The following is a 27,898-nucleotide window of genomic DNA, read 5'->3' as shown; positions in this document are numbered from 1 at the left end:
GTCACTTCAGTTGTGTCCTGCTCGTTCAGACCCTGTGGACCATCGCCTCCCAGGCTCGTCTGTCCAAGGGATTCTCCAGGCAAGAATACTGGAGTGGGTTGCCAGGCCCTCCTCAAAGGGATCTTCCCCACCCAGCGACTGACCCCACTTCTCTTATGTCTCCTACATAGGCAGGCGGGTTCTCTACCATTGGCACCACCTGGGAAACCCCTGAATATGTATACTGGCAATTTATATTCATATACAGACATAATGTAATGTTTATTACAAAATTGGGATTCATGCTTTTATCCCTTGCATTGCTGTTAAATATCTCCAGAAATAGGGTTTTAATGTCTGTGTACTGTTCCATTACATGAATGTACTGTATTCTAACTCTTCTCTTATAATTTGAAATTTCAGTGCTTTTTATTTTCCCTCTGTTATATAGTTGTGATATTTGTTCTCAGCAAATATTCTTATATATAAATTTCTGTATGTATTCCAATGATTTTGTTAGGAGAAATTGTGGAAGTATTGTTGGTAGGTCAAAGGTACAAACTGCTTTTGATACATATTGCCTGCTGACATCTAGACAGTTTGTATCAACTTACACATATCCATTGGGACAGCATAGGAATGTTCCTTCCCTTACAACCTGGCTAAGATAGAATTATTTAAGGGAGAACAGTGGGCTATAAAAGCATCTCACTGACAATTTATATTTCCTAGGTTATTAGATAGAACAATTTTGCATGCCCATGAATATTTGTTTTTTTTTTTTTTAATGTGACTGTTCTCAGTATGCTTTTATCAACATGGACTGAGTCTAATGCTTTGGGTATGATTTCACTGGGGAGAGGATTTTCAGAGTCCTAAAAAAAAGCTTATTTTCATTAATGCCACTGATAGTTATCCTACAATACTTTTGAAAAACTATCTAATTGTACAAAATAGTAATGGTCAGTGAAGAGGGCAGCATTGGCACTTACTGTTTTGTGCTTCTCCGTCAGTTATCTTCAGGGGCTCTTGGAACTATCTGCATGGCCTTTGGTTGAATCCCTGGGTGGGGAAGATCCCCTGGAGAAAGAAATGGCAACCCACTCCAGTACTCTTGCCTAGGAAATCCCACGGACAGAGGAGCCTGGCAGGCTACAGTCCACGGGGTCGCAAAGAGTTGGGTCCGGCCGCGTGACTGACGCTTTTTCCTGATAGTGGGCCAGCAGCCATCTGGCGACTCTCGAGGCCACTCCTTTCTCATTTGTTTCTCTCTTCCTCCATCAGCTCCGTGTCTGGGGTGTGGAAGTGTTGACTGTTAGTAGACTGACATCTTTCGCCAAGGTTGGAACTCTGCCACTGTACCTGCCTTCTGCGTTTTGACGCTTAGGTTCAGGTGCTCTGTTAGCCATGAGAGATGTGTTTGACCTTTTGAACTGTTGGTAGTAGGTGTAGACAGTGCTAAGTTTTTTTGTTTACATCAGCCATGAAATAGTAATCGAATTGTCTTTAGTGTTTTAAATTCAACACTTATGACATTTATGTAATTAAAGTTCTTTCATATGCTATAAAAGCAAATGTTTCGTATGCTGTAATATATAAAAATCTTCACCTATATCTTATGTTGAATCTTGATATTTCTACAGGAGTTCCATCAGATGCAGGAGTTTGTACGTCTTTTATTGCTCAACCTAATTGAAATTAAAAGCTGAGGACTTTGTGAACTAGTGAAATTCATGCTGAAAAGTGTGATTTTATCTTATTAAAAGTATGTAATCCTTAATAGGGGTAAGTGAGAGGTCTTGTGTATGTGTGTGTGTTACGTGACAGTTACACATAGTTAAGCTAATGCTGTTTGTATGGTTTTGACAATAGCACTGTATGTGTGAGCCGCTAATGCTGCTATGATTTTCTCCTTTAGATTCAGATACCCTGTATCTTCACTTGTTAATATGTTTTCAACTAATTACAGTGTGTGTTCCATTAAGAAAGACTGTGAAGTACATATATACCTGTGGTAAAAGTATAGGAGTGCGGTGTGGAGAGTTAAACACAAAATCATCCAGTAGTTAACCCGGGGCTGGGGTCGGTGGAGCGGCGGAGTTGTCGGTGAGGACAGGGTGGGCAGCCGCGTGCGTGCATGCGTGACTGTGTCCGCCTCTGCAGCCCCATGACAGGCTCCCCTGCCAGGCTCCTCTGTCCATGGAATGTTTCAGGAATACTGGAGTGGGTTGCCATTTCCTTCTCCAATGGATATTTCCAACCCAGGGATCAAACCTGTGTCTCCTACGTTGGCAGGAGGATTCTTTACCGCTGTGCCAATACTAGGACTCTATTTATAGTGTTCTAAGTATTGACCAAAAAGTTTGTTCAGGTTTTTCTGTACCCGCTAATGGAAAAACCCAAATAAATTTTTTGGCCAACCTAATATTTTATTCAAAATATTAGAAGTACACGTGTCAGAATGGGAAATAATAATATTAAGAATATATTCTTAAAAATAATAGGGAAATAGATGATAGAAGCAGAATAATATAATAGAAAATAGAAATAGAAAATTATAACATTCTGGTAGTAGATACATGCTTGCTTACTATCTTAGTCTCTGTACTATTTTATATTTTACACATTTTCCCCAAATTATTTAAAAAAACATAAAATTTTCAGTTTTCACTCTTTGTAGTCAAGTTGATACTCAAATAGCTCATTAGATGATTCTGATATGCCATTTATATTAATTGACATTGTGTGCATGCTAAGTTGCTTCATTTGTGTCCAGCTCTATGCAACCCCATGGACTATAGCCCACCAGGCTATTCAGTCCCTGGAATTTCCTAGGCAAGAACACTGGAGTAGGTTGCTGTGCCCACCTCCAGCGGATCTTCCCAGCCCAGGAATTGAACCCGTGTCTCTTACGTCTACCTGCATTGACAGGCGGGTTCTTTACCACTAGCATCATCTAGGAAGCTCCCTCTCCCTTCACTGACGTTATGTGTAACTAATTATTATTAAAATTTTGATATTCAAAAACAAATTCAGGTTGTCTCAAAGATAGCTATCTTTTTTTTTCAATTTAAATATTTATTTTTACACAAGGTTGGTTTATTATAAGCTATATTAAATGAAGAAAATAGTGCTCTTACATTTCTCTTTCCTCATCTCTTGGTTTTGGAAATTATGTTTTGTTTGCATTTTATTAAAATTATATTCAACTATGTCTCTATGATTGTTGTGTAGCACAAGTTCTGTATCTAAGTTGATTCATAGCTGCTATGACCCGTTTTGTTTCTTGTTCTCACCAACAGCCGTTATGGTTAATGTCTGGTTTTTCAGTGTTGCCTTTTTATTCTGCCTGGTAAAATCTTAATTCCAGTTTAGTTTCCAGAATTATGACTGGTTAAAATGAAACTTATTCTTTCAGATACAGAATTCTGACAGATCCAGGCATAATTATTACTTTCCATCATATAAGAGAAGGAATAAGGACATAAAAGCCTTTTTAGTCTGAGACCAGAGGTTTGATTTGTTTTATTATATGCAGCATAGATATGTCGCTGTTTTTTTCCCTAAGTGACTAATAGAGATTTCATATTGCTACTTGCTTCCCACTCTCCCTCCCTTTGGTATTTTTATGCTTAAATGAAATGACGGGGCATTGAGGAGGCTGTAGACACATGTGAGCCATGGCCTGCTGCTACCTTTATTTTTACTAACTGTTAAGACTGTGCACAAGTAGTGTTCAGGAGACAGCAGAGCAGGGCAGAATGAAGAGAACACTGAAGGTGAAAAAGCCTGGCTGAACCCTAGGTCTGCCTCCTGGGTCTGTTACTTATAATCACTGTCTGGAGTTTGACTTGTTACTTAACATCTCTGCCTTCAGCATCCTCCATAGGTTAAATGCCCATTTTAGTAAGTTATTACTCTTTGCAACCCCATGGACTGCAGCCTCCCAGGCTCCTCCGTCCATGGGATTTTCCAGGCAAGAGTACTGGAGTGGGTAGCCTATCCCTTCTCCAGGGGATCGTCCCGACTCAGGGACTGAACCCAGGTCTCCCGCATTGCGGGCAGACGCTTTACCCTCTAAGCCACCAGGGAAACTCTAAATTGGATTGTCTATGTGAGCATTTATAGAGTACCTGGTATTGTAGTAGGCTCTTAGAAAATGTTGAATTTTTTTTTTTCCTCCTGTTTTCACCAAAGGAGAGTGTTGGAAAGTCCTCTAACGTACAGTAAATGATTTTAGGTCAAGTGGCATAGATTTATGGGTGTGCTCACATGTGTGCATGGGTGTGCAGAGACACACAAGTGATTCCCTAAGTTTAAAGGCGAAGTTCTATTTAAGATTTCTTAAGTTTATTCTTTTGGACTTAAACAAGTGTGATCCTGCAAAAGTGTAGCCATACAGTTGTATCAGCCTTTGTTTCTTGTTTGTGTTTCCTGATGTTAGAGGGAGCTACGTTGTTGCCACTGTGCCTTTATGCTTGTAGACAGGAGAAGGGGGGCAAGAACTGAGGAAAGAGGCCAGGAAGGAAGTTGAAAGACCTGGGCAGAGGAGAGGCTGCAGTCTGACAGCTCTTCTCTAGCACTGTCTCAGATGGGTCCAAGAAGGTGGATGTTCTGTTGATTTCTTTTTTCTGATGCTACAAGGACAGACTGTATTTCACTTTGAAAAACCTGAACTCACAGCAAGCTCCCTTGCTTATCTTTTTAATTTAGTTTAATATTTTAAAAACATGAATACTTTCATTAAATGTGCTAGAATCTGTACATATTTAGCAAATTCCCTCTATCCCTTTGGCTTTAGATGTTTGGTCATGTACTTCCCAGATTCATTCAGAATAAAGATCCAGAAATTTCAGAAGATTCTAGATTATTAAAGTGAGGTTTCCTCATACTGTTTTTAAAATGCCAGAAAACTGGCCATATAGATTTTAGGAAGATTGTAACAATTAATGTTAAAATAAAGATCATTAACTCTCTATTAAGCAGAAAAGGAAATTGTTGGAATACTCAAACTTTCACTTTTGATAATTGAATTTTCTCTGATGTTTCTTTGTTAAAAATATATTTCATTTTGTCAATTTCTATAAAAATTTTCTGAAATTTTGAGATTGTCTTGCATGAAATAATTTTCTTTTGCATTAGATTGAAAATTGAGGTAAGGATGGGAAGAAAGCATATTTAGAGATGTTTCTACTTAGGAGATTATATTCAGGCTTCTTGGCTTTCTGTTTGGGTGGAGATGTTGAAGATGTCATCTTCTCACATATTTGTTATCATGGAATTTACTTCTGTGATGGCATTTAATTCGACTATATTTTAAATTAAGAGGTATGAGCGTGTTTGCTGTACAATAAATGAAATTCTCTTACTTTAGTTTATTCTGTGTGTGTTGTATTTTTATTTAAAGATACACATGTTCTCATAGCTTAGCAGAATGGACGTCAGACGAATATTGAGAACTGTAGGTCCTACCTTAGAGAATATCTGTGTTATTTTTTTTCTTTTATTGTAGAGATACCAATCTGTATGTCTCATATACCTTAGAGTGTTGTTGGTGGGGTTGTATGAGATACTGTATGCTTTGAAAATTTAGGAGCATTGCACAAAACTAAGTGATTATTATTATTTGGAGTTGTAAATGTCTGAGGAATTGCTCATAAAGCAGAAAAGACAAAGGAGAGAGAGTTGCATGTGGAAATGACTTGTGTTTTCAAGCTCTGTGTTAGAAATTATGATATGGCAAAAGACTAATGTAATAAATACTTAAGATCAAAAAGCAAGTAAAAGTTAAATTAACCTCTTATTTCTCTGCTCTTTATCATTTGATTGACCTTGAGCTGGATTTATTTTTAAGGATTTTTATACATCAATGGCAGAATCCTCCAGCGATTCAGATCACTTCCGCTCTCGCGACCGATTGAGTCGATGGGCTGCCAGCTCAGTACACAGGGAAGTTCGACATCGTCCTACTGTGGATGTCACTGAGAAGGTCAACACCATAACCAGTACTTTACAGGTTAGTTTAGCAGTAGTAGAGAGTTGACTCATTGGAAAAGACTCTGATGCTGGGAGGGACTGAGGGCAGGAGGAGAATGGGATGACAGAGGATGAGATGGCTGGATGGCATCACTGACTTGATGGACGTGAGTCTGAGTGAACTCTGGGAGTTGGTGATGGACAGGGAGGCCTGGCGTGCTGCAATTCATGGGGTCGCAGAGTCAGACACGACTGAGTGACTGAGCTGAACTGAGCATGTGGTAGATTTTAACTAGGTTAAGCTAAGAAATGGTTTAAGTCAGTGTCTTAGTTTTTTATGACATGGTAACAAATTACCATAAAACTAGTGTCTAAAAAACCCAGATATTTATTTTCTTATAGTTCTGAAGATCAAAATCTAACAGTGGTCTCACTGGGCTAAAAGCAGGATATCAGGAGGTCTGCATTCCTTTCTGGAGTCCCTAGGAAAATATCTGTTCTTTTTCCAGCCTTTTCTAGAGGCTGCCGAAATTCCTGTCCTATAGCCCCTCCCTTACTCTTCACAGCCATAAGGGTGGGTTGGACCCTTCTTACATCATGTTACTATGCCTGCTCTTGCTTCCCTTTAAGGCTCCTTGTGAGTACCTTGGGTCCACCCCATAATCCAGAATAATCTCCCCATCTCAAGGTCCTTAATTTAGTTATATCTGCAAAATCCCTTTTGCCATATAAGAGAACGTATACACAGGATTGAGAGATTAGGACCTAGACATTTTTGGGGTCATTATTCTGCCTAACACAGTCAGATACTTGAGAGATCTGATAGGTTGCGGAAATGTCTTGGGATAAGATAGTATTTCCAAATACTTAAAATACTCTGGGAGTGAAGCCAGTAGGAATTACCATAGTTTGGCTTTTTGTGGACATGTCTTTAGTGAAGTTGTTCCTATTTTGGGTATGTAAATTATTCATGGATGAATGATATTGAGATGCTATTTTTATTTAGAGGCTAGTTTTTGACAGTGTTTGGAAATTTGAGTGGGTATTTTATATGCCCTTCCTAAAAAGGGTTTTGATAATGAAGTGGGGGAAGGGTATCATGTTGGGGAAAAAGAAAACTCAAATAGAATTATTTTTTTCCTACCCTTTAATCTGTTACTTCTGTTTTGCCTGAATAACCATGGATTTTGGCTTTCAATTGGTTTGAGTTATTGTGCTTATTAAAAAGAGGCTAATTTCTGGTGGAGAAACCATAGTATGCTTTAAAACTCAGAAACCTATTTCTTTTGAAACTTATTTAAATTAACATAATATTGGATTTTTGCAGTGCAGATTCTTGAATTTTTCCACTAATGAAACATATTAATAAGTATATATTTTGAAAGAAATGCCTTCATTCACCTTTCAGATGAAACCTATCAAATTTCGTGGAAACCATTTTTATTGTAATTAGAAACAAATTTGTTTATAGCTAAAAGTTAAAGGCTATTTTCTTTTCTCTTAATTGAGTTCTAAGGTAAATACTTGAAATAACATTGATCCTAGTGATTTGCTTGTCTTGAACACAATCTACTACATTTTTCTAAGGATTTCTCTTCTATAAAGTGGGGGTGAAGTGTGCAAATTGTTGACGTGCACAAATTTATGATGAGGATTCTTATCCAATTTATGGTTTTGTTTCCAGCTTGTTATGGAGCCTTGGATAAGGACTGAAACCATTTGCTTCAGATTTCACACGAGTAAATTGTAGATGGGCTTGAGTTTATTAATCAGTGTTAATAACATTTATTTGATATTTATGAAGTATATTGATTGCAACTTAATTATTGTATCAGTTGTACCTTTTGCAAACAGTTGACCTAGTTCTTTGATATACTGCTAAGACTGGGGAATACATCATTTGGAGCAATTAATAAAGCCCACTTTTTTTTTAGGACACCAGTCGGAACCTGCGACAAGTCGACCAGATGCTTGGACATTATCGAGAGTATAGTAATGGACAGGCGGGAGCTATAGAACATGTAAGAAAGTTTACAAATGTTTGCATTTTCTCTTACTAACCTTTTTGGTAAGTTTAGTTGTTGAATATGGATATGAGATAAAGGAGATGACCATCATGAATAGCTTTAGCTTTTTGACTGGTTTATTATTTTGTAGTTTAAATTTAGGTTAGCTTGTCAGATATCGGATTGCCAACTAGTGTGTATAGATTAGATTCTATTGAATTTGAAAGCTTTATTTAATTTCTTTTGGCTGTGCCACATGGCATGTAGGATTTGTTCCCTGATGAGGATCAAACCACTGCAGTGGAAGCATGGAGTCTTAACCACTGGACTGCCAGGGAAGTCTGAATTTGAAAGCTTTAAATCAGAGGGGGAAGAATTCAGGATAGGAATTAAACTGAAACTTACTAAATTTGGACCATGGATATTCCTCATGAGGAATTAAGAATTTTAAGAATGGTTTAATTTAGTAAGACATGCTCATTATTTAAATAAATACTAAAACTCCATAGCCCTTTTTAGTGCTACTCCAAAGAGGTAACTGTTGTGACAGCTTCTTGTATATCTTTCGAAACATTTTCTATGCATGCATAAGCGTACATGAAATTGCTTTGAAAACCGGCATCCTGTAAAAAGTGTTATTTAACTTTTGTGTAATGAGTGTTATGTAACTTTAATTCATTTAATGTATATCATTTTTCATATGACACAGTAGCTCTTCCTCATTCTTTTGAACAGTTATAATATTCCATAGTATAGACGTATTTAGGTTATTGTTTGTTGTTATAAACTGTGCAGCCATGACCGTTACTGTACACATTTGTTGTGTATAATCATGTATGATTCTTGGAAGTATAGGGTTCCTGGGTTAAAGGACATGTGCAGTTAAAAATTCTCCAGACATTTCAAAATGCCCTTTCAAGTATATGCCAATTTAAACACATGGGGATTTCATATAATTCACATGGGGATGGGAGCTGGAAAGATACCCCAGAATTCTGGGATAAAATGAATATTTTTATTTGTTTGTTTGATTTTGGCCATGCCATGTGGCTGGTGGGATTTTAATTCCCGGATGAGAAATTGAACCTGTTTCCTAAGCAGTGAGAATGTGAAATCTTAAACACTAGGCCACCAGAGAATTCCCTAAAATGGATATTTTTTATTAATATTTTGCTAATTCCATCTCTTATTTCTTTCTTTTGGAATTTGCTAACTCATCTTCTGCAAACTCTTGGGAAACCAATTAAATTTATTCCTTCATGTTTCTAATTATGAGTATATACTCTAAGACGACAGGTATTACATGTGTGCTGTAAAATTGATTATTTTATATATATCTGCGCTGTACTGAGTTGTCACTTAAGTCTCAGGCTTAATTGATGATTTATTTTCTTTTTACAAAGCAGAAATGTATTCATCCATTTGCTTGTAATTGGAGGCTAATTGCTTGAGGGCAGAGAACATATTTTCTCTTGTAAGGTTTTTTTAACTACTTTCATTTAGAAAATAAACTTGGACATTTTTGCATCTACCAGGTTTTTATGATTTATGATGTATTTGCAGATGGTGCCATAGACTTTATATATTTGAGTAGCTCATGAGATGTTTTTCATTTAATTACCATATTAATAATGGTGGTTAATTTTTTGCTCCATAATTTATTAGTAAAAAATTAAAAACATTAACTAGTGGCGGAGAACTAACCTACTTTGAAAGGGAGAATATTAGATGAATTTCCCGTGGATTGAGTTATTGGGAAATAAAACTATGTATTAGAGAAACTTCTGTATGGGTAAGCTTTTAAAACACAGAATGTGTTCTACTAGAATTGGGAGGCCTAGAATTGAATAACGCTGAGTTCTGGGGGAACGATTTTATACATGAGAAATAAATTCAACAGGTATTTCATTTCCATCTAAATTACCCGTACATGAAATGTAGAGCCACTCATATTTAAAATAGGACATAGGAGAACAAGATTTTTTTACCTTGCACCTGTGCCAAGTTGCTTTGGTCATGTCCTGGACTGTAGCCCTCCAGGCTTCTCTGTCCATGGGATTCTCCAGGCTAGAATACTGGAGTGGGTTGCCATTTCCTCCTCTAGGAGATCTTTCAGACCCAGGGATCGAACCCATGTCTCTTGTGTCTCCTGTATTGGCAGGCAGGTTCTTTACCACTAGCACCACCTGGGAAGCCCTCCTTTTATTTTAGGCCATTCTTTGTCTGGTCTAAATTCTCCTCCTTAGTTTCTCCAAATTCTTGTTCTGTTAAAGTAGTTTGTTCTCAATGATGACCCACTCACCCTCATACCAGAGGGGGATGCCTCTCATTGCTTTATATTACAGTCCCTCGATGGAGCAATGATTTCCATTCTACCACCTGTAAGTTACCTGGGGGCACACCTGCCTTAATCTGTGGGAAGATGTGCAGCTCGGAATATTTCTCGCAAGTCAGTCTGATGGGCTTCTCAGTATAAATTGCTTTCTTAGCATTAAAATATTTACTGTTGTGAAATATAGCAGTAAAATGAGCATAACCTAAAAATGAGTGTATGTAACGTGCCAACTATCAGGTGGTTCATTTGAATCTTTCTGTTTATATTCTTTAAGTCTTGTAAGTACATAATAGTGTTGTCCTCTGTTTTTAAAATTTTAATTATTGTGTGTTCTGTTTAGGAAGGGACTCTGGAAATTGATTTTTGTTTTTTGTTTCTTTTTGAGCCTGTGCTCCAGCTCATGCAAGTTCTCTTGCTATGGAACTAGTTTCTTTTCAACATTGTGTAACAGATTAATTCATTTTGAAATTATTATTTTATTGAGGTATAGTTAATTTATAATATTGTATTAGTTTCTGGTATACAGCAAAGTGACTCAGTTATACACACATATTTATTAATATTCTTTTCCATTATGGTTTATTATAGGATATAAGATATCGAATATAATTCCCTGTGCTAAACTGTAGGACCCTGCTTATCTGTTCTATATAGAATAGTTTGTGTCTGCTAATCTCAAACACCTAATTTATCCCCCACCTACCCCCTTTCCCTTTTGGTAACCATAGTTTGTTTTCTGTATCTGTGAGTCTGTTTCTGTTTTGTAAATAACTTTGCTTGTGTCATATTTTATTTTCACATATAAGTGATATCATATTTGTCTTTCTCATTCTGACTTACTTCATTTAGTATGATAATCTCTATATCCATCCGTATTGCTGCAAATGGAATTACTTCATTGTTAATGGCTGAGTAGTATTCCATTGTATATATGTATATACCACATCTTTATCCATTCATCTGTTGACATTTAGGTTGCTTCTATATCTTGTCTATTGAAAATAATGCAGCTATGAACTTTCGGTTATATGCATTTTTTTTGAATTAAGAGTTTTTTCCAGATATATGCCCAGGGGTGGATTACTGGATCTTATGGCAATTTGTAGTTTTTCAAGGAACATCCATACTCCTTTCTGTAGTGCTGCACCAATTTACATTCCATCCAACAGTGTAGGAGGGTTCCCTTTTTCTCCATACCCTCAATAACATTTATTATCTGTAGGCTTTTGATGATGGCCATTCTAACTAGTGTGAGGTGATACCTCATTGTAATTTTGATTTGCATTTCTCTAGTAATTAGAGATGTTGAGTATCTTTTCATGTGCCCATTGGCCATCTGTATGTCTTCTTTGGAGAAATGTCAATATAGGTCTTTTGCCCCCTTTTTGGGGGGCATTGTTGGATGTTTGTTGTTGTTGCTGTTACTGAGTTGTATTAGCTGTTTATCTACTTCTGCTTTGACTGTGCCAAAGCCTTTGACTGTGGATCATAATGAACTGTAGAAAGGTCTTACAGAGATAGGAATACTTGACCACCTTACTTACCTCGCGAGAAATCTGTATGCAGGTTACAAAGCAACAGTTAGAACCAGACATGGAACAATGGACTGGTTCCAAATTGGGAAAGGAGTACGTCAAGGCTGTATATTGTCACCGTGCTTATTTAACTTTATATTCAGAGTACATCATGCAAAATGCTGGGCTGGATGAAGCACAAGATGGAATCCAATTTCTGGGAGAAACATCAATAACCTCAGATATGCAGATGACACCACCCTTATGGCAGAAAGTGAAGAGGAACTAAAAAGCCTCTTGATGAAAGTGAACGAGGAGAGTGAAAAAACTGGCTTAAAACTCAACATTCAAAAAACTAAGATCATGGCATCTGGTCCCATCATTTGTTGGCAAATAGATGGGGAAACAGTGGAAAAATTGAGAGACTTTATTTTCTTGGGCTCCAAAATCACTGCAGATGGTGACTGCAGTCACAAAATTAAAAAGATGCTTGCCCCTTGAAAGAAAAGCTATGACCAAGCTAGACAGCATATTAAAATGTAGAGACATTACTTTGCCAACAAAGGTCCATCTAGTCAAAGCCATGTTTTTTCCAGTAGTCCTGTATGGATGTGAGAGTTAGACCATAAAGAAGACTGAGTGCGGAAACATTGATGCTTTTGAACTGTGGTGTTGGAGATGACTCTTGAGAGTCCCTTGGACTGCAAGGAGATCCAACCAGTCCATCCTAGAGGAAATCAGCCTTGAGTATTCATTGGAAGGACTGATGCTGAAGCTGAAACTCCAGTACTTTGGCCACCTGATGTGAAGAGCTGACCCCTTGGAAAAGACCCTGATGCTGGGAAAGATTGAAGGTGGGAGGAGAAGGAGACGACAGATGATGAGATGGTTGGATGGCGTCACTGACTTGATGGACATGAGTTTGTGCAAGCTCTGGGAGTTGAGTCAGACACGACAGAGAGACTGAACTGAACTGTACTGAGCTGTTTATTTTGGAAATCCTTTGTCGGTCTCATTGTTTGGAAATATTTTCTCCCATTTTGTAGGTTGTCCTTGTGTTCTACTTATGGTTTCCTTTGCTGTGCAAAAGCTTATAAATTTGATGTCTCATTTGTTTATTTTTGCCTTTATTTGTATTGCCTTGGTAGACTAACCTAAGAAAACATTGCTATGATTTATGTTGGAACAGATTTTACGTATGTTCTCTTCTGGGAGTTTTGTGGTGTTGTGTCTTATATTTAAACCCCTAAGCCATTGAGTTTATTTTGTGTTCGGTGTGAGGGAGTGTTCTAACTTGATTGATTTACATGCAACTTTCCTGCCTTCCCAACACCACTTGCTGTTGTGTGGTGCTATGTCAAAGGAGGCTGGGTATGACTCTGGGTATGTGGGTTTATGTCTGGGCTCTCTGCTCTGTTCTTTTGATTCATATGTCTTTTTTTGTTTTTCTTTTTTTTTTTTAAACCAGTACCATGCTTCTTGATGTAGCTTTTTGTAGTATTGTCTGGAGTCTGGGAGGGTTATACCTCCAGCTTTGTTCTTTTTCCTCAGGATCACTTTGGCAATTCTGGGTGTTTTGTGGTTCCATATAAATTTTAGGATTATTTGCTCTAGTTCTGTGGATAAGGTCATGGGTAATTTGATGGGATTTGCATTAAACCTGTAGATTGCTTTCAGTTGTATGGCCATTTTAACAATATTAATTATTTCAATCCAAGAGCATGGTATATCTTTCTGTTTCTTTGTCATCTTCAGTTCTTTATCAGTGTTTTATAGTTCTCAGCATATAAATCTTTCACCTCCTTGGTCAGGTTTCTTCCTGAGTATTTCTTTGTTTTAGATGTGATTTTATTTTTTAAAATTTTATTTATTTATTTTTGGCTGTGGTCTTTGTTGCTGTGTGGGATTTCTCTGGATGGGGAGAGTGAGGTCTACTCTCTAGTTGCATAGTATGGGCTTCTCATTGTGGTGGTTTTTGTTACAGAGCATGGGCTTTAGGGTGCATGGGGTTTTTATCATGAATAGATGTTGAATTTTGGTTAATCCATTTTAACCAGTGTTCAACTGTTAAAAGAATTTTCTCCATATTAAATATCCATTGTCTAATTGAAATTAGCATTTCTCTTTTAACATATAAGAGATTTCCTAGGAAATGAGATCAGCTGTTCTGCTCTAGGTAAGATAAGAACTTTTAGTATTAACTTAGATTTATAAATGATACTAGTGCTAAATCTCAGGAAATGGATATAAGTGATATATTTATAGTTTACCTTTGAACAACACAGAGGTTGGAACTCTGACCTTCCATGCAGTTGAAAATTTATGTATAACTTGTAGTTGGCCCTTGGTGTCTGAGTTTCCTCCCTGTCTGAAGTTCTCCATATTTACAGTTCTGTGTTCATGGATTCAGCCAACCTTGGATCATGTGGTACTGTGCTATTTACTATTGAAAAAAAATCTGCATACAGGTAGACGAGTGTAGTTCACACCTATGTTATTCAAAGGTCAACTTATATAAACATATATTTATTATATATATATATAATCAACTTATATATATATAAGGTCAACTTATATATAAACTTATATATTTATTTTATTGAGATTTAGTTTTGTGAACATCATTTGTCAGTGAGTGAGGGACAATATAAATATTCAGTGCAGTGTTTTCCTCCTGAGATGATCTCTTCAAACAAGCAATTGTGGGAATTATTTCTGTTGGTTTTGTAAGGGTCAAGAGTCATGATCAGTCAATTTTTGGACTACTTTTTCTTGAAATGTGCATGATTTTGCTCTTGTTTTCTTGAATCTTTATTCCAACGCTAAATGTAATTCTTTGCTTATTATATGTGAAGGTCTTGCTCTGTGAAGAGTGGAGCAGCGTTAGAGGATCGCCAATGGGTGTGTGGTGTTTCATAGGAAAATAGCACCTACCTCTTTGGGAATTTCTGCCTAAGTTTAGTTTACAGGCTCTTTCTTCTTCTTCTTCTTCTTTTTTTGTTTGGTAGAAACTCATTTAATTGTTTCAGTAGTCCTACTAGGTAGATGCTGTTGGGGCATGGAATGGTCACTAACTTGCACAGTCTCACAGTAAGTCAGTGACAGAGCCAAGGATAGGATATTATCCCCAAACCCAGCACCAGGGTTTGTTCCTGTCCTTCAGTTGTGGTTACCCATGTTTTCATGATGCTGTGAATTTTTTTTTTTTCTGAAAATTAGGATTTTGGATTCCAAGTTTGAAGGGTTATATAATTTACATTGATAAACTAGATTTTGGAGGTTATCTTAACTGATTGAAGATCCAAAGCCCATCGTCATACAAGTCATTAAGGTTACATCTGGTACAACGTCCAGAATGAGAGTTAGATGGAACAAATGTGGAAACAGAATGGGAGGGAGTCTGGTGCTGAGCTTGGATTGGCATTGAAGGCTTGTCAAAGTCGGCCGTTCGAGCTGCCACTTAAGGCAATGTGGTGGATTCTGCACGTTTCCTTCCCCCTTCTTCCTAAGTTATTATTTTTTTTTTTCTGACTAGCCTTTCTTGTAGCCATTGCAGCCAACAAGCCATATTAAGTTGGATGATATGATTTAGGATCTTTGGGCTCAGTGAACTTTATGAACTTAAGGAGGTGTCATCCTGTGTTATTTCTCATGCTGTAAATTTTTTGGGAAGTCTGAGAACATTTGGTCCAAAAAGAACCTATGTTATGAAAGTGTTAGTTGCTTAGTCGTGTCTGACTCTATGCAACCCCATGGACTGTAGCCTGCTAGGCTCCTCTGTCTATGGAATTCTCTGGGTAAAAATGCTGGAGTGGGTTGCCATGCCCTCCTCCAGGGGATCTTCTCAACCCAGGGATCAAACCCGGGTCTCTTGCATAGCAGACGGATTCTTTACCATCTGAGCCGCCAGGGAAGCCCTAGAGGACGTATGGCAAAGTTTTATTTGCAAGTTTACTAGGAAGATTTGGAATATATTGTACTCCTGGGTTAAATAGTGCGGTTGAATTGCCTAGTGCTTAGGATATTTCTAGGACTGTATGTTACTATTCATGAGAGAATAGGTCTGTTTTTTATGTTAATGTTATAGAAATGGAATGCCCTTAAGGAATGTTCAACATAGAAAGTTAATACATTCTGCAGTAGAAATTTGGACTGTAGCTGATGAGGCTGAAGTAGTTAATACTCCATATTTAGGAAAGATACAGATCTCTTGATTCAAATCATTAGATTCGCTAAGTATAATTTTAAGGTAAAGATTGGTTAAAATATGGTAACATCAATTAGACCTTAGAGGCATGTATTAATAGGTCATTTTCCCTCAATTTAAGTACTCTGATTCAAATTTCCCTTTGGGAATAATAGACTGTTAGCATCTGGCATATGAACTTTGGAAAAATTTGAATGTTACCTAACAAAGTCCAGGTTTTTCTTCTTTTTAGCGGGTTTCAGTTGTCGGATATACATAGTGACAGCCCAGAAGGATAATGTTAGATTTTTGGAGCCAGACATGAGCCACTTGTAATATTCCAGAGCTGAAGGTACTCATACTTTTCTCTCTGGCTGAGTTTTGATAATTGCCCTAAAGGTGAGAACTGTACCGACTTTTAGCAACTTTAGTGTTAAGTAGTAAGAGTCTCTGGACAAGAATTGTGATGGAACAACTGAATTCTGTCAGAACCTTCTTTTTGTAAATATATTTCAGATCTTAGGAGTTAGGTTCTTAGACCCTTATGTTTAAAATTTTATTGCCAAGTTTCCCATGAAACTACTAGACAGAATTTTTTTTTACAAAATTTTGCTTTGAAACTAGTGGAAAACTGTAGACTTTGGAGTCGGACTTATTATTGAATCCTGAACTTTTTCCACTAGAAACCATATATTTTAATTGGGCAAGTTATTAAACCTTTCGGAACTTGAGTTTAATCATCCGAAAAATGAACATAATTATATATGCCTTATAGAGCTAACATTTATTGAAGTAGTCTTGCTGTTTTAGACTCTTGTTAAACCTTTATGTTCTTGTTACTTCTTTAATTCATTAAGTAATCCCTATCTTCAAGTGTTGAGTATGTTCTTAATATAGTACTTGGTATATTAGGCAGGGCTTCCCTGGTGGCCCAGAGGTAAAGAACCAACCTGCCAAGGCAGGAGATGTGAGTTCCATCCCTGGGTTGAGAAGATTCCCCTGGAGAAGGAAATGGCAACCCTCTCCAGTATTCTTGCCTGTGAAATCCCATGGACAGAGGAGCCTGGCGGTTTGCAGTCCATGGGGTTGCAAGAGTCGGACACAACTGAGTGACTAAATCCCCACAGCACATTATAGGCATTCAGTACTGGTGCTGTGCTTTCCTTGAATTCATTGGTTCTGACTTAAGTTTCTTTTGTTTATTATTGTTTATATAAACGACATAATGTGTTATAACATTCACAGTGATAAGTGTACCTGATTATTTTGACTTCAGAGTATATGCTAAATAGGCAGCACACGTAATATTGCCTTTACCCCCATGATTATATTGCCTGTCCACCCAAAATACAATAAGGTACTATTAAAAATACATTCCATTTTTCATACATGCTTATTTTACATTACAAATATTTTATGGAAGTACTTTTAAAAAATTAAAAAAAAACTGGTTAGAATATGTGTTCTGTATGGGCTTTGAATATATGAGATTTCATTTAAAAATAAAATAGTTACATAAATAAAGGGAATTTCTAAATTTGAAAAGTATTTGTATGGACTTATGTTTCCATAAATCAGCATATGCAGAGAGGTTAGGGATAACAGTCAGAGATAATGATCTTTTTGATAAATGAAAAAGATAGCAGCAGCCATTGAAAAAATACATTTCAGCAACAGATGGTGGGACTGGAAAAATACGGAATCCATAAATTTCCACTCTAATTTTATAAAATGCCTCACCTCCTCCACTCTTCTTTCTGTCCTCCTCCTTCTCTTTGTTCTAGTGTTAATAGTAGAAGATAGTCTGTAAGGGACCAAAGGAGAGCTGATAAAATTAACTCTACCACCAATCTATTTTGCAGTCTATTGCCAGATCAACCTTGACATTCTGTGGGGAAACAGGCAGTGAAGGAAAGTCAAGTAGAAAGCACTTAATTGGTGTGCCCACGGCTGTCATTATTATGTTGGACAAAATTTTTGACATCACCTCTTCTCTGCCTCTACTTGTGCCCTGATTTTGCCAAATTGACCTTACACTTGTAAATCAAGTACTTCAGTTTTTCTTTCTTATACAACATGAGCTGCCTCCATAGTTACCTGTGCTATATTTGTTGTGAATGTTTGCTGAATACTGACTTTACTGTCAGGTGAAACCAGGGTAAATGGTTCGATGAAATATTCACATGTTTCCAGTTTCTGCTCAACCATGCAGCCAAGTGGATGCAGTTACCTATACATGACCAGATTTGCATGCATTTCTGTATAATCTGTGTTCTGTATAATTTGTGTTAGGAGATGTGTGTTTTCCTAGTATGAAAATAAAGGATAATTTGGAGTAATAAATTATCTGAAGAAACTAAATAAGATCTTTAATAGTTTCCACAATTTAAGCCTACTTTGAATTACAACGGGCTTCCCTTGTGGCTCAGCTGGTAAAGAATCTGCCTGCAGTGTGGGAGACCTGGGTTCAATCCCCGGGTTGGGAAGATCCCCTGGAGAAGGGAAAGCCTACCCACTCCAGTATTCTGGCCTGGAGAATTCCATGGACTGTTTAGTCCATGGCGTCGCAGAGAGTCGGACATGACTGAGCGACCTTCACATCACTTGAAGTGCAACATTTAGAATGTTTACCAAGGCCGTTGTTGACTTTTTTTTGTTGTGTTTTTCATTTGTATGTAAGCTAGTTATTTAAATATTTGTTACCTATTGTGTTTATGTGTGAGTAATCACTGTTTCCTATTTTATTTTTGTTTTATTCCTACTTTATTATGGAAATTCCTCTTTGAGAAAGTAATGGTAGATAGTTTTTTCCCCTCTCATTCAATGAGCTTCATTTTGTTGAGAATGTAAGTATGTGAGATACACTGCTTATTAGTATCAATAACTATAAATTAACGATGGAAGTTAATCCATGTGGCTCTTTGCCTTTTCTCATCTTACTGAGGGCAAATTTTACTTAATACGATTTATTTCATAGGCGTTTTTGATACTGTGTGTGGAGTTGGTGTCTGGTTTCTTAGCTGTTTACTGTTGCTTGGAAACCTTACCTTCCCAAAGACTGGTCAAGAGATTTAGTTATTAATGACTTTTGGAAAGTCAGTATATATATATTTTTTCTGAAAGGAACAAACCAGAGTCCCAGTCCCAGGTGAGGTGAAGTTTAGCGTAACTCTTCCACTGAATACAGCTGTAACACCTTTACTGAATGCATGGAGTAGCTTTTTGAGGACTCTGAAAAGTAAAGACAGGGAGTCCTCTTGCATGGTTTTGATGTGCATGAATTTCATCATCCCTGTGTGGTCAAAATAACACCTGTCCTTAAACAACACAATTCAAATTTCAATTACCACAACATTGTATTAATGATGAGTAACTGCAAAAAAGGAGAAACTTTGCTGCTAGCTTTTCAGGCCACACATTACTGTGTAAATAACAAATTGCTGCTTTTGAAATTGTCTGCTGATTGGTTGCAAACAGTGAAAGTATAATTGTGATACTTCCCTTCTATTCCAGTAACAAACCTTGCTATTTATAAAAATACATAATAATAATAAAGGAATTGGTCAAAAAGTGAAAGTGTTGCAAAGAAATGAAAATTGATAATGCTAAAATGAAATTTGAATTATATTATGGAGGAGTTACACGTGGGGTTATAAAGATGTAGGAAGGGTTGTGGGGAGGAATAGTTAGGGAGTTTGGGATTGACATGTACATACTGCTATTAATATATTTAAAATAGTTAACCAACAAGGACCTACTGTATAGCACAGGAAATTCTGCTCAATGTTATTAACAACCTAAGTGGGAAAAGAATTTGAAAAATGATGGATACATGTATATGTATAACTGAGTCACTTCGCTGTACACCTGAAACTAACACCACATTGTTAATCAACTATACTCCAATGTAAAATCAAAAGTTGAAATAGCTGAGAGTGAGAATAGTGACAGTTTTGCTGTTTAAGAGTCTGTGGATGTACAGAGGAATTCAGTGAGTCATCTTTAGGGAATTATATTTTTCTGAAGAGTTTCTTCAGATTAAAACATCCCATTTCTTCACCCATGTTTGCTCTTATTTTCAGCATCTGTAATCATCACAATGAAAATTGCCATTTACTGGACAAACCAATCTTCCCTAGGCATTGCTCTAATTATTCTACATACATTATGTTATTTCATCCTCAATATAAAATGTTAGTCTGCTAAATAGGTCAACTGGAGCAGATGCAGAAGTAGTATAGTTGAGGCAAGTACTGGCTTTCTTCTGGTTCTTCTGAATCATGATGTTTTTAATGATTATACCCCTTATATGGAGTGTGACTGCTGCCTAGGTGATTTCTCTTCATATATTTGATTTGCAGTATACTCAGTCTTTCTGAGTTTTATATATATATACGCTATATGTATATATATATATATATATATATATATATATATTTCAATTCACTGACCTTGACTTATATTTTGTCTCAAATTAGACCTTCAAATAGAGACGTTAGAGTCCTTTCAGAGATGTTGATGAAAGTTTTTAAAATTTGCTCTTTTATTGTTAATCTGAAAGCTTATAATTTATTTACTCCTTTCCAAAATGATGAGTTATTTCCCTAGTATTCTCTACTGGTGACCAATGACTTTTTTTTTTTTTCTTTTTGAGTATCATTAACTTGTGAACTTAGGCATATTGGAACAGCTTTATTCCATTGTAGTTAGTATTTTTATTGATGCCCAAATTATTTCATCTATCACTAGAAAGAGATTTTTCAACTTAAAATTGTTTCTTTAAAAGAATGTCTTAACAATTTGAATGAACTACCTTGTAAACAAGTATTGCCATTCAATTCCAGTGGCTGAGTTTTATTTTTATTTCTACTGGGTCGGTTCAGTTCAGTCGCTCAGTTGTGCCTGACTGATTCCGACCCCATGCCAGGCTTCCCTGTCCATCAGCAGCTTTGGGAGCTTACTCAGAATCATGTCCATTGAGTCGGTGATGCCATCCAACCATCTCATCCTCTGTCGTCCCCTTCTCCTCCTGCCTTCTGTCTTTCCCAGCATCAGGGTCTTTTCCAATGAGTCAGTTCTTCACATCAGGAGGCCAAAGTATTGGAGTTTAAGCTTCAGCATCAGTCCTTCCAATGAACATCCAGGACTGATCTCCTTTAGGATGGACTGGTTCGATCTCCTTTTAGTCCAAGGGATTCTCAAGAGTCTTCTTCAACATCACAGTTCAAAAGCATTAATTCTTCAGTGCTCATCTTTCTTTATAGTCCAACTCTCACATCTATACATGACTGCTGGAAAAACATAGCTTTGACTAGATGGACCTTTGATATGCTGTCTAGGTTGGTCATAACTTTTCTTTCAAGGAGCAAGTGTCTTTTAATTTCATGACTGTAGTCACCATCTGGAGTGATTTTGGAGCCCCCCAAGATAAACAATTCCATTGTTTCCCCATCTATTTGCCATGAAATGATGGGACTGGATGCCATGATCTTAGTTTTCTAAATGTTGAGTGTTAAGCCAACATTTTTACTCTCCTCTTTCACTTTCATCAAGAGGCTCTTTAGTTCTTCTTCGCTTTCTGCCATCAGGGTGGCGTCATCTGCGTATCTGAGGTTATTGATATTTCTCCCATCAATCTTGATTCCAGCTTGTGCTTCCTCCAGCCCAGCGTTTCTCATGATGTACTCTGCATGTACGTTGAATAAGCAGGGTGACAATATACAGCCTTGATGTACTCCTTTTCCTATTTGGAACTAGTCTGTTGTTCCATATCCAGTTCTAACTGTTGCTTCTTGACCTACATACGTATTTCTCAAGAGGCAGGTCAGGTGGTCTGATATTCCCAGTCTCTTTCAGAATTTTCCATAGTTTATTGTGATCCATACAGTCAAAGGCTTGGGTGTATTCAATAAAGCAGAAATAGATGTTTCTCTGGAACTCTCTTGCTTTTTCTATGATCCATCAGATGTTGGCAGTTTGATCTCTGGTTCCTTTGCCTTTTTAAAATCCAGCTTGAACATCTGGAAGTTCATGGTTCATGTACTGTTGAAGCCTGGCTTGGAGGATTTTGAACATTGCTTTGCTAGTGTGTGAGATGAGTGCAATTGTGCGGCAGTTTGAACATTCTTTGGCATTGCTGTTCTTTGGGATTGGAATGAAAACTAACCTTTTCCAGTCCTGTGGCCACTGCTGAGTTTTCCAGATTTGCTGGCATATTGAGTGCAGCACTTTCACAGCATCATCTTTTAGGATTTGAAATAGCTCAATTGGAATTCCATCACCTCCACTAGCTTTGTTCATAGTGATGCTTTCAAAGACCCACTTGATTTGCATTCCAGGATGTCTGGCTCTAGGTGAGTGATCATACCACTGTGGTTATGTGGGTTATGAAGATCTTTTTTGTATAGTTCTTCTGTGTATTGTTGCCACCTCTTATTAATATCTCCTGCTTCTGTTAGTTCCATACCGTTTCTGTCCTTTATTGTGCCCATCTTTGCATGCAATGTTCCCTTGGTATCTCTAATTTTCTTGAAGAGATTGCTGCTGCTGCTGCTAAGTCACGTCAGTCAAGTCCGACTCTCTGCGACCCCATAGACGGCAGCCCACCAGGCTCTCCCGTCCCTGGGATTCTCCAGGCAGGAACACTGAGGGTGGGTTGCCATTTCCTTCTCCAATGCATGCAAGTGAAAAGTGAAAGGGAAGTCGCTTAGTCGTGTCTGACTCTTAGCGTCCCCATGGACTGCAGCCCACCGGGCTCCCTTGTCCTTGGGATTTTCCAGGCAAGAGTACTGGAGTGGGTTGCCAGTGCCTTCTAGTCTTTCCCATTTTATTGTTTTCCTCGATTTCTTTGCATTGATCATTGAGGAAGGCTTTCTTATCTCTCCTTGCTACTCTTTGGAACTCTGCATTCAAATGGGTATATCTTTCCTTTTCTTCTTTGCCTTTAGCTTCTCTTCTTTTCTCAGCTATTTGTAAGGCCTCCTGAGACAACCATTTTGCCTTTTTGCATTTCTTTTTCTTGGGGATGGTCTTGATCCCTGACTCCTGTATAGTGTTATGAACCTCCATCCATAGTTCTTCAGGCAGTCTGTCTATCAGACATAATCCCTTGAGTATATTTGTCACTTGCACTGTGTAATTGTAAGGGATTTGATTTAGGTCATATCTGAATGTTCTAATGGTTTTCCCTACTTTCTTCAATTTAAGTCTGAATTTGGCAATAAAGCATTCATGATCTGAGCCATAGTCGGCTCCCAGTTGTTCTTCCTGACTGTATAGAGGTTCTCCATCTTTGGCTGCAAGGAACATAATCAATCTGATATTGGTATTGACCATCTGGTGATGTCCATGTGTTAGTCATCTCTTGTGTTGTTGGAAGAGGGTGTTTGCTGTGACCAGTGCGTTCTCTTGGCAGAACTCTTTAGCCTTTGCCCTGCTTCATTCTGTACTCCAGGGCCAAACTTGCCTGTTACTGCAGATATCTCTTGACTTCCTACTTTTGCATTCCAGTCCCCTATATGAAAAGGACATCTTTTTTGGTTATTATTTCTAGAAGGTCTTGTAGGTCTTCATAGAACCGCTCAACTTTAGCTTCTTCAGCATTACTGGTTGGGGCATAGACTTGGATAACTGTGGTGTTGAGTGGTTTACCTTGAGAATGAACAGAGATCATTCTTTCATTTTTGAGATTACATCCAAATACTGCATTTTGGACTCTCTTGTTGACTGTGATAGCTACTCCGTATCTTCTAAGGGATTCCTGCCCACAATAGTAGATATAATGGTCATCTGAGTTAAATTCACCCATTCCAGTCCATTTCAGTTCACTGATTCCTAAAATGTCAATGTTCACTCTTGCCATCTCCTGTTTGATCACTTCCACTTTGCTTTAATTCATGGACCTAACATTCCATGTTCGTATGCAATATTGCTCTTTATAGCATCGAACCTTGCTTCTATCACCAGTCACATCCACAACTGGGTATTGTTTTTGCTTTGGCTCCATCTCTTCATTCTTTCTGGAGTTATTTCTCCACTGATTTCCAGTAGCATATTGGGCACCTACTGACCTGGGGAGTTCCTCTTTCAGTGTCCTATCTTTTTGCCTTTTCATACTGTTCATGGGGTTCTCAAGGCAAGAATACTGAAGTGTTTTGCCATTCCTTTCTCCAGTGGACCACATTTTGTCGGAACTCTCCACCATGACCCCTCCGTCTTGCTTCAATTGTTTTCACCTGATTTCAAATGAATGGAGATGAAAGAATAGACCTAATATGTAAATAGTGTATTTATGTCAAGTTAAAGTGAAAAAATGTCATGTTCTATGATGCCAGTTCTGCAATGGGGGAAATGAATCAACATTGGTATGTGGTGAGGTTTCCAAGATAAACTCTTAGAATTTGGACCATTGCGGTCAGTACAGTAGTCTGTGTGGAACACTGATTTAGTTTCTGCAAAATAGCATCATCCAGCATAGTAAATTAATGTTAAATAGAATTTTTTTAGTGTTTTGCTTTTATGTAATTTTGAGTTTGATCTGCTTTTGCACATAATTAGAAGTTATAATTCTAAGGAATTTAAAAGATATTTTATATCTTTTTGTCTTTTGTTTTTTATTCCAGGAGTTAGCAAATTGGTTTTGTACATCATGAGTAGATTTTGTGTGGTGTCTGTTGTTTTATTGCTACTTTAAGTGTAGTTTTAAATTTTGTTACATTTAGTTTGTGTCTTAGGTGGAGGACTTGTTTTTGCTGTGATGTTTGCAGGAGTGATTAAAAAAAATCTTTAACCTCTTTTCCTTTTACAGTTCATTTTTTGATCTTTATATATTAGCTAGTTCATCTGTTCAATGGTATATGGTATATCTATTGAGAGAGTTTTAAAATGAGATTGCCAAATAGTTTGTCTTAACTTTTTATCTTATTTCTGAAATGATCAACGTTACAACATCTGTTAGATTTTGGGAGTAATGTATCCTTTCTCTTGTTCTGCAATATTTTCCCATATGTTCCATGGTGAGTTTTTGTTGTTAGGAGGGATTGTGTGTGTGTTTGTGTGTGTGTGTAAATTCATCTTCTTAATCAGCTTTTAGTTACAGGTCAGGATTTGTTTGCAAATAAACCCACATAATGGGTTTCCCAGGTGGCTCAGTGGATAAAGAATCTGCCTGCGAAGCAGTAGATACAAGAGACATAGGTTGGATTCCTGGGTCGGGAAGATCCCCTGGAGAATGGCATGGCAGCCCACTCTAGTATTTTTTCCTGGAGAATCTCGTGGACAGAGGAGCCTGGTGGTCTGCGGTCCATAGGGTTGCAAAGAGTTGGACATGACTGAAGGGACTGAGCACAGCACAGCGTAAAAAGGATGCTGGCAAATTCTGCTTCTGGCATTTGTTGATAAGGTTATTTTAGATCAACTCTCCCATGCAGAACAACTGAAAAGATGAAAAAGTGTAAAAAATTTTACTAAACTATTAGTAAAGTACCAACATAGTGGGGAATATAATTGTCAAGATCTGGCAAAAATTGAAATCTGGAAGGAAGAGTCCTGCATTTGGGACTCCTCCTCTGTTAAGGCAGTAGCTGATCTGAAACGAGGTGGCTTAGAAGTGGATAGGATTAGAGCTATCAGTAGACCTAAAGAGGCTGGAGGGACCAGAATTGTAATTCAGGAACCCTCCAGCTTTTGAGTGAGACCCCAGAGGGCGATAACCTAGGAAAATGGTGAACTGAAAATAAGAGCAGTGATAAAATGAAAATAATTGACAGTGCTGATGGGGACGGAAGCCCAGCTTTGAACCATCTCAGTTCAGTTCAGTTGCTCAGTCGTGTCCGACTCGTTGCAACCCCATGAACCGCAGCACACCAGGCCTCCCTGTCCATCACCAACTCCCAGAGTCCACCCAAACCCATGTCCATTGAGTTGGTGATGCCATCCAACCTTCTCATCCTCTGTCGTCCCCTTCTCCTGCCCTCAATTTTTCCCAGCATCAGGGTCTTTTCAAATGAGTCAGCTCTTGGCATCAGGTGGTCAAAGTATTGGAGTTTCAGCTTCAACATCAGTCCTTCCAGTGTACACCCAGGACTGATCTCCTTTAGGCTGGACTGGTTGGATCTCCTTACAGTCCAAGGGACTCTCAAGAGTCTTCTCCAATACCACAGTTCAAAAGCATCAATTCTTTGACCATCTCAGTTCTAACAAATTAAGGCGCTTTGGGTTTCCTGGTGACCTAGGCTCACTCTCTGATAGAAGCAGAATCAAATCCCTTCTGAGAGAAGATGTCATCAATCCAGAGCTTTAAATTAACTCCAGTTTTTCTTATGTCTGTCACATGATTAAAAAATACTCAGGCATAAGAAAGTGCAAGAGGTGACTGAAAACCAAGGGAAAAAGAGGACCTGTAACAAACGATAAAATAACTATGATTAACCTGTACAAGAAATTAAGACTGAAAATGTTGACATAGAATTGAAAACTCTAAAAGACAAAAAAATCAAATGAAAATCACAAGGATTTCCCTGATAGTAAGTGGCTAAGACTCTATATTCTCGATGCACAGGGCCTGGGTTCAGTCCCTGGTCAGAGGACTAGGTCCCACGTGCTGCGACTAAAGGTCCCTCATGCCTCACCTGGAGATCCTGCATGCTGCAGTGAAGATCAGAGATCCCGTGTACCCAACTAAGACTTGGTGTAACCAGGAGAAAATTAATGGAGATTGAAAAATATAACTAAAATAAGCGAACAAGTACATTAGGAAAAAGAAAACATCAACAGATGGAGTAAGTAGTGGCTTGTATACAGTTGAAGAGAGAATTAATAAATTGAGAGATAGACCAGCAAAATATATTCAAAAAGAAAAATGGGGGAATGAAAGGAGGAGAGGAGAGCATGGATGACCCATGGGATTTGGTAAAACGGTATCACTTGAGTGCAGCTGGTTGGAGAGGAAGAGGAGAAGGGAAGGGGGCCGGAAAGAAAGGGGCAGAAGAAATGAGGAGACGTGACTGAAGACTTTCAACACATGAAAGAGATCAGATTACAGATTCCATTATCTCTGAGTCAGAAGTGGAATAACTACAAATAAGACTACACCTAATCATATCATTGTAAAACTATTGACACTTAAAGAGAAAAATCTTAAAGATAGCCAGAGCTATAAAAGGCAGCTTACCTTCCAAAAGATGCAGTGACTAGAAATGTCAGCTGACTCTACTTCCAAAAATATAATCAACTTTACTTCAATTAAAAAAAATAAGCTATGAAAAGAGGATACTGACATCAGGCTTAGCTTGTAAAGAGGCAAATAATAAACACAGGAAACCTTGGTAGAACTCATTCTGTCACTAATTTGTGTTATCTAAAGACATTTTACCTTTTCAGTTCCTTTTTTCATGTTGTAATTTGGATTTGAAGTTTTAAATTTTAACATTGTACAATTTTAGTCTTGTATGGATTACTGATTTGCTATTTTAAGTTCTCTCTGTAAGACCTCTCGTCTACCTGTATGTTAAACTTAGTTTCATTTTATGTGTGTGTTAATTACTCTCCAGGTAGACTTTAGTTCTCCCAGGCTTTATCAGTATATTTCCCTGGATTGATAATCTGGGCCCTTAACTGGTGAATGTTCAGGCAGAACGGAATTGTACATACCCCAATGTAGAGAAGCAGGGAACAGAGGGTATGGAAATACTAGCTTTATCTTTTTTTTTTTTCCCCAGAGATGAGAGTGGCAATACAAATACAGTCATGAAATCTAGCACTGTTCCTTTTAATCCAGACTATTTCAACCTTGATTCTCCAGAAGAGCTATACCCGAGCAACCAAAATGGAAAAGGATTTGCTCATTTGTGACTCATTTGTTTCAGCTGTGCTCCTTCTTCAGCTGAAGCTACTTTCTTTCTGC

General features: G+C 37.7%; 1 protein-coding gene across 8 annotated transcripts in view; it reads left to right on the top strand.

Moving 5' to 3' along the window:
• The window catches only part of CEP128 (centrosomal protein 128), a 456,691-nt gene that overhangs the window by 16,113 nt on the left and 412,680 nt on the right, over positions 1-27,898 (top strand). For 6 of the 8 annotated variants that reach the window (XM_069595215.1, XM_069595218.1, XM_069595214.1 and 3 more), the window contains 2 exons: positions 5,834-5,995; positions 7,890-7,976. In XM_069595215.1, coding sequence (XP_069451316.1) covers positions 5,849-5,995; positions 7,890-7,976 — 234 coding nt within the window. In that variant the 5' untranslated portion in view covers positions 5,834-5,848. Of the gene's footprint in view, positions 1-1,622; positions 1,765-5,833; positions 5,996-7,889; positions 7,977-27,898 lie in introns of all 8 variants that reach the window. The other 2 variants (XM_069595217.1, XM_069595219.1) reach the window with 1 other exon arrangement.

The sequence above is a fragment of the Ovis canadensis genome, chromosome 7 (genome assembly GCF_042477335.2).
Source record: "Ovis canadensis isolate MfBH-ARS-UI-01 breed Bighorn chromosome 7, ARS-UI_OviCan_v2, whole genome shotgun sequence".
Classification (NCBI taxonomy): Eukaryota; Metazoa; Chordata; class Mammalia; order Artiodactyla; family Bovidae; genus Ovis; species Ovis canadensis.
The sequence above is the reverse complement of the archived record's forward strand: the minus strand, read 5'-3'. Positions and strand labels throughout refer to the sequence as shown.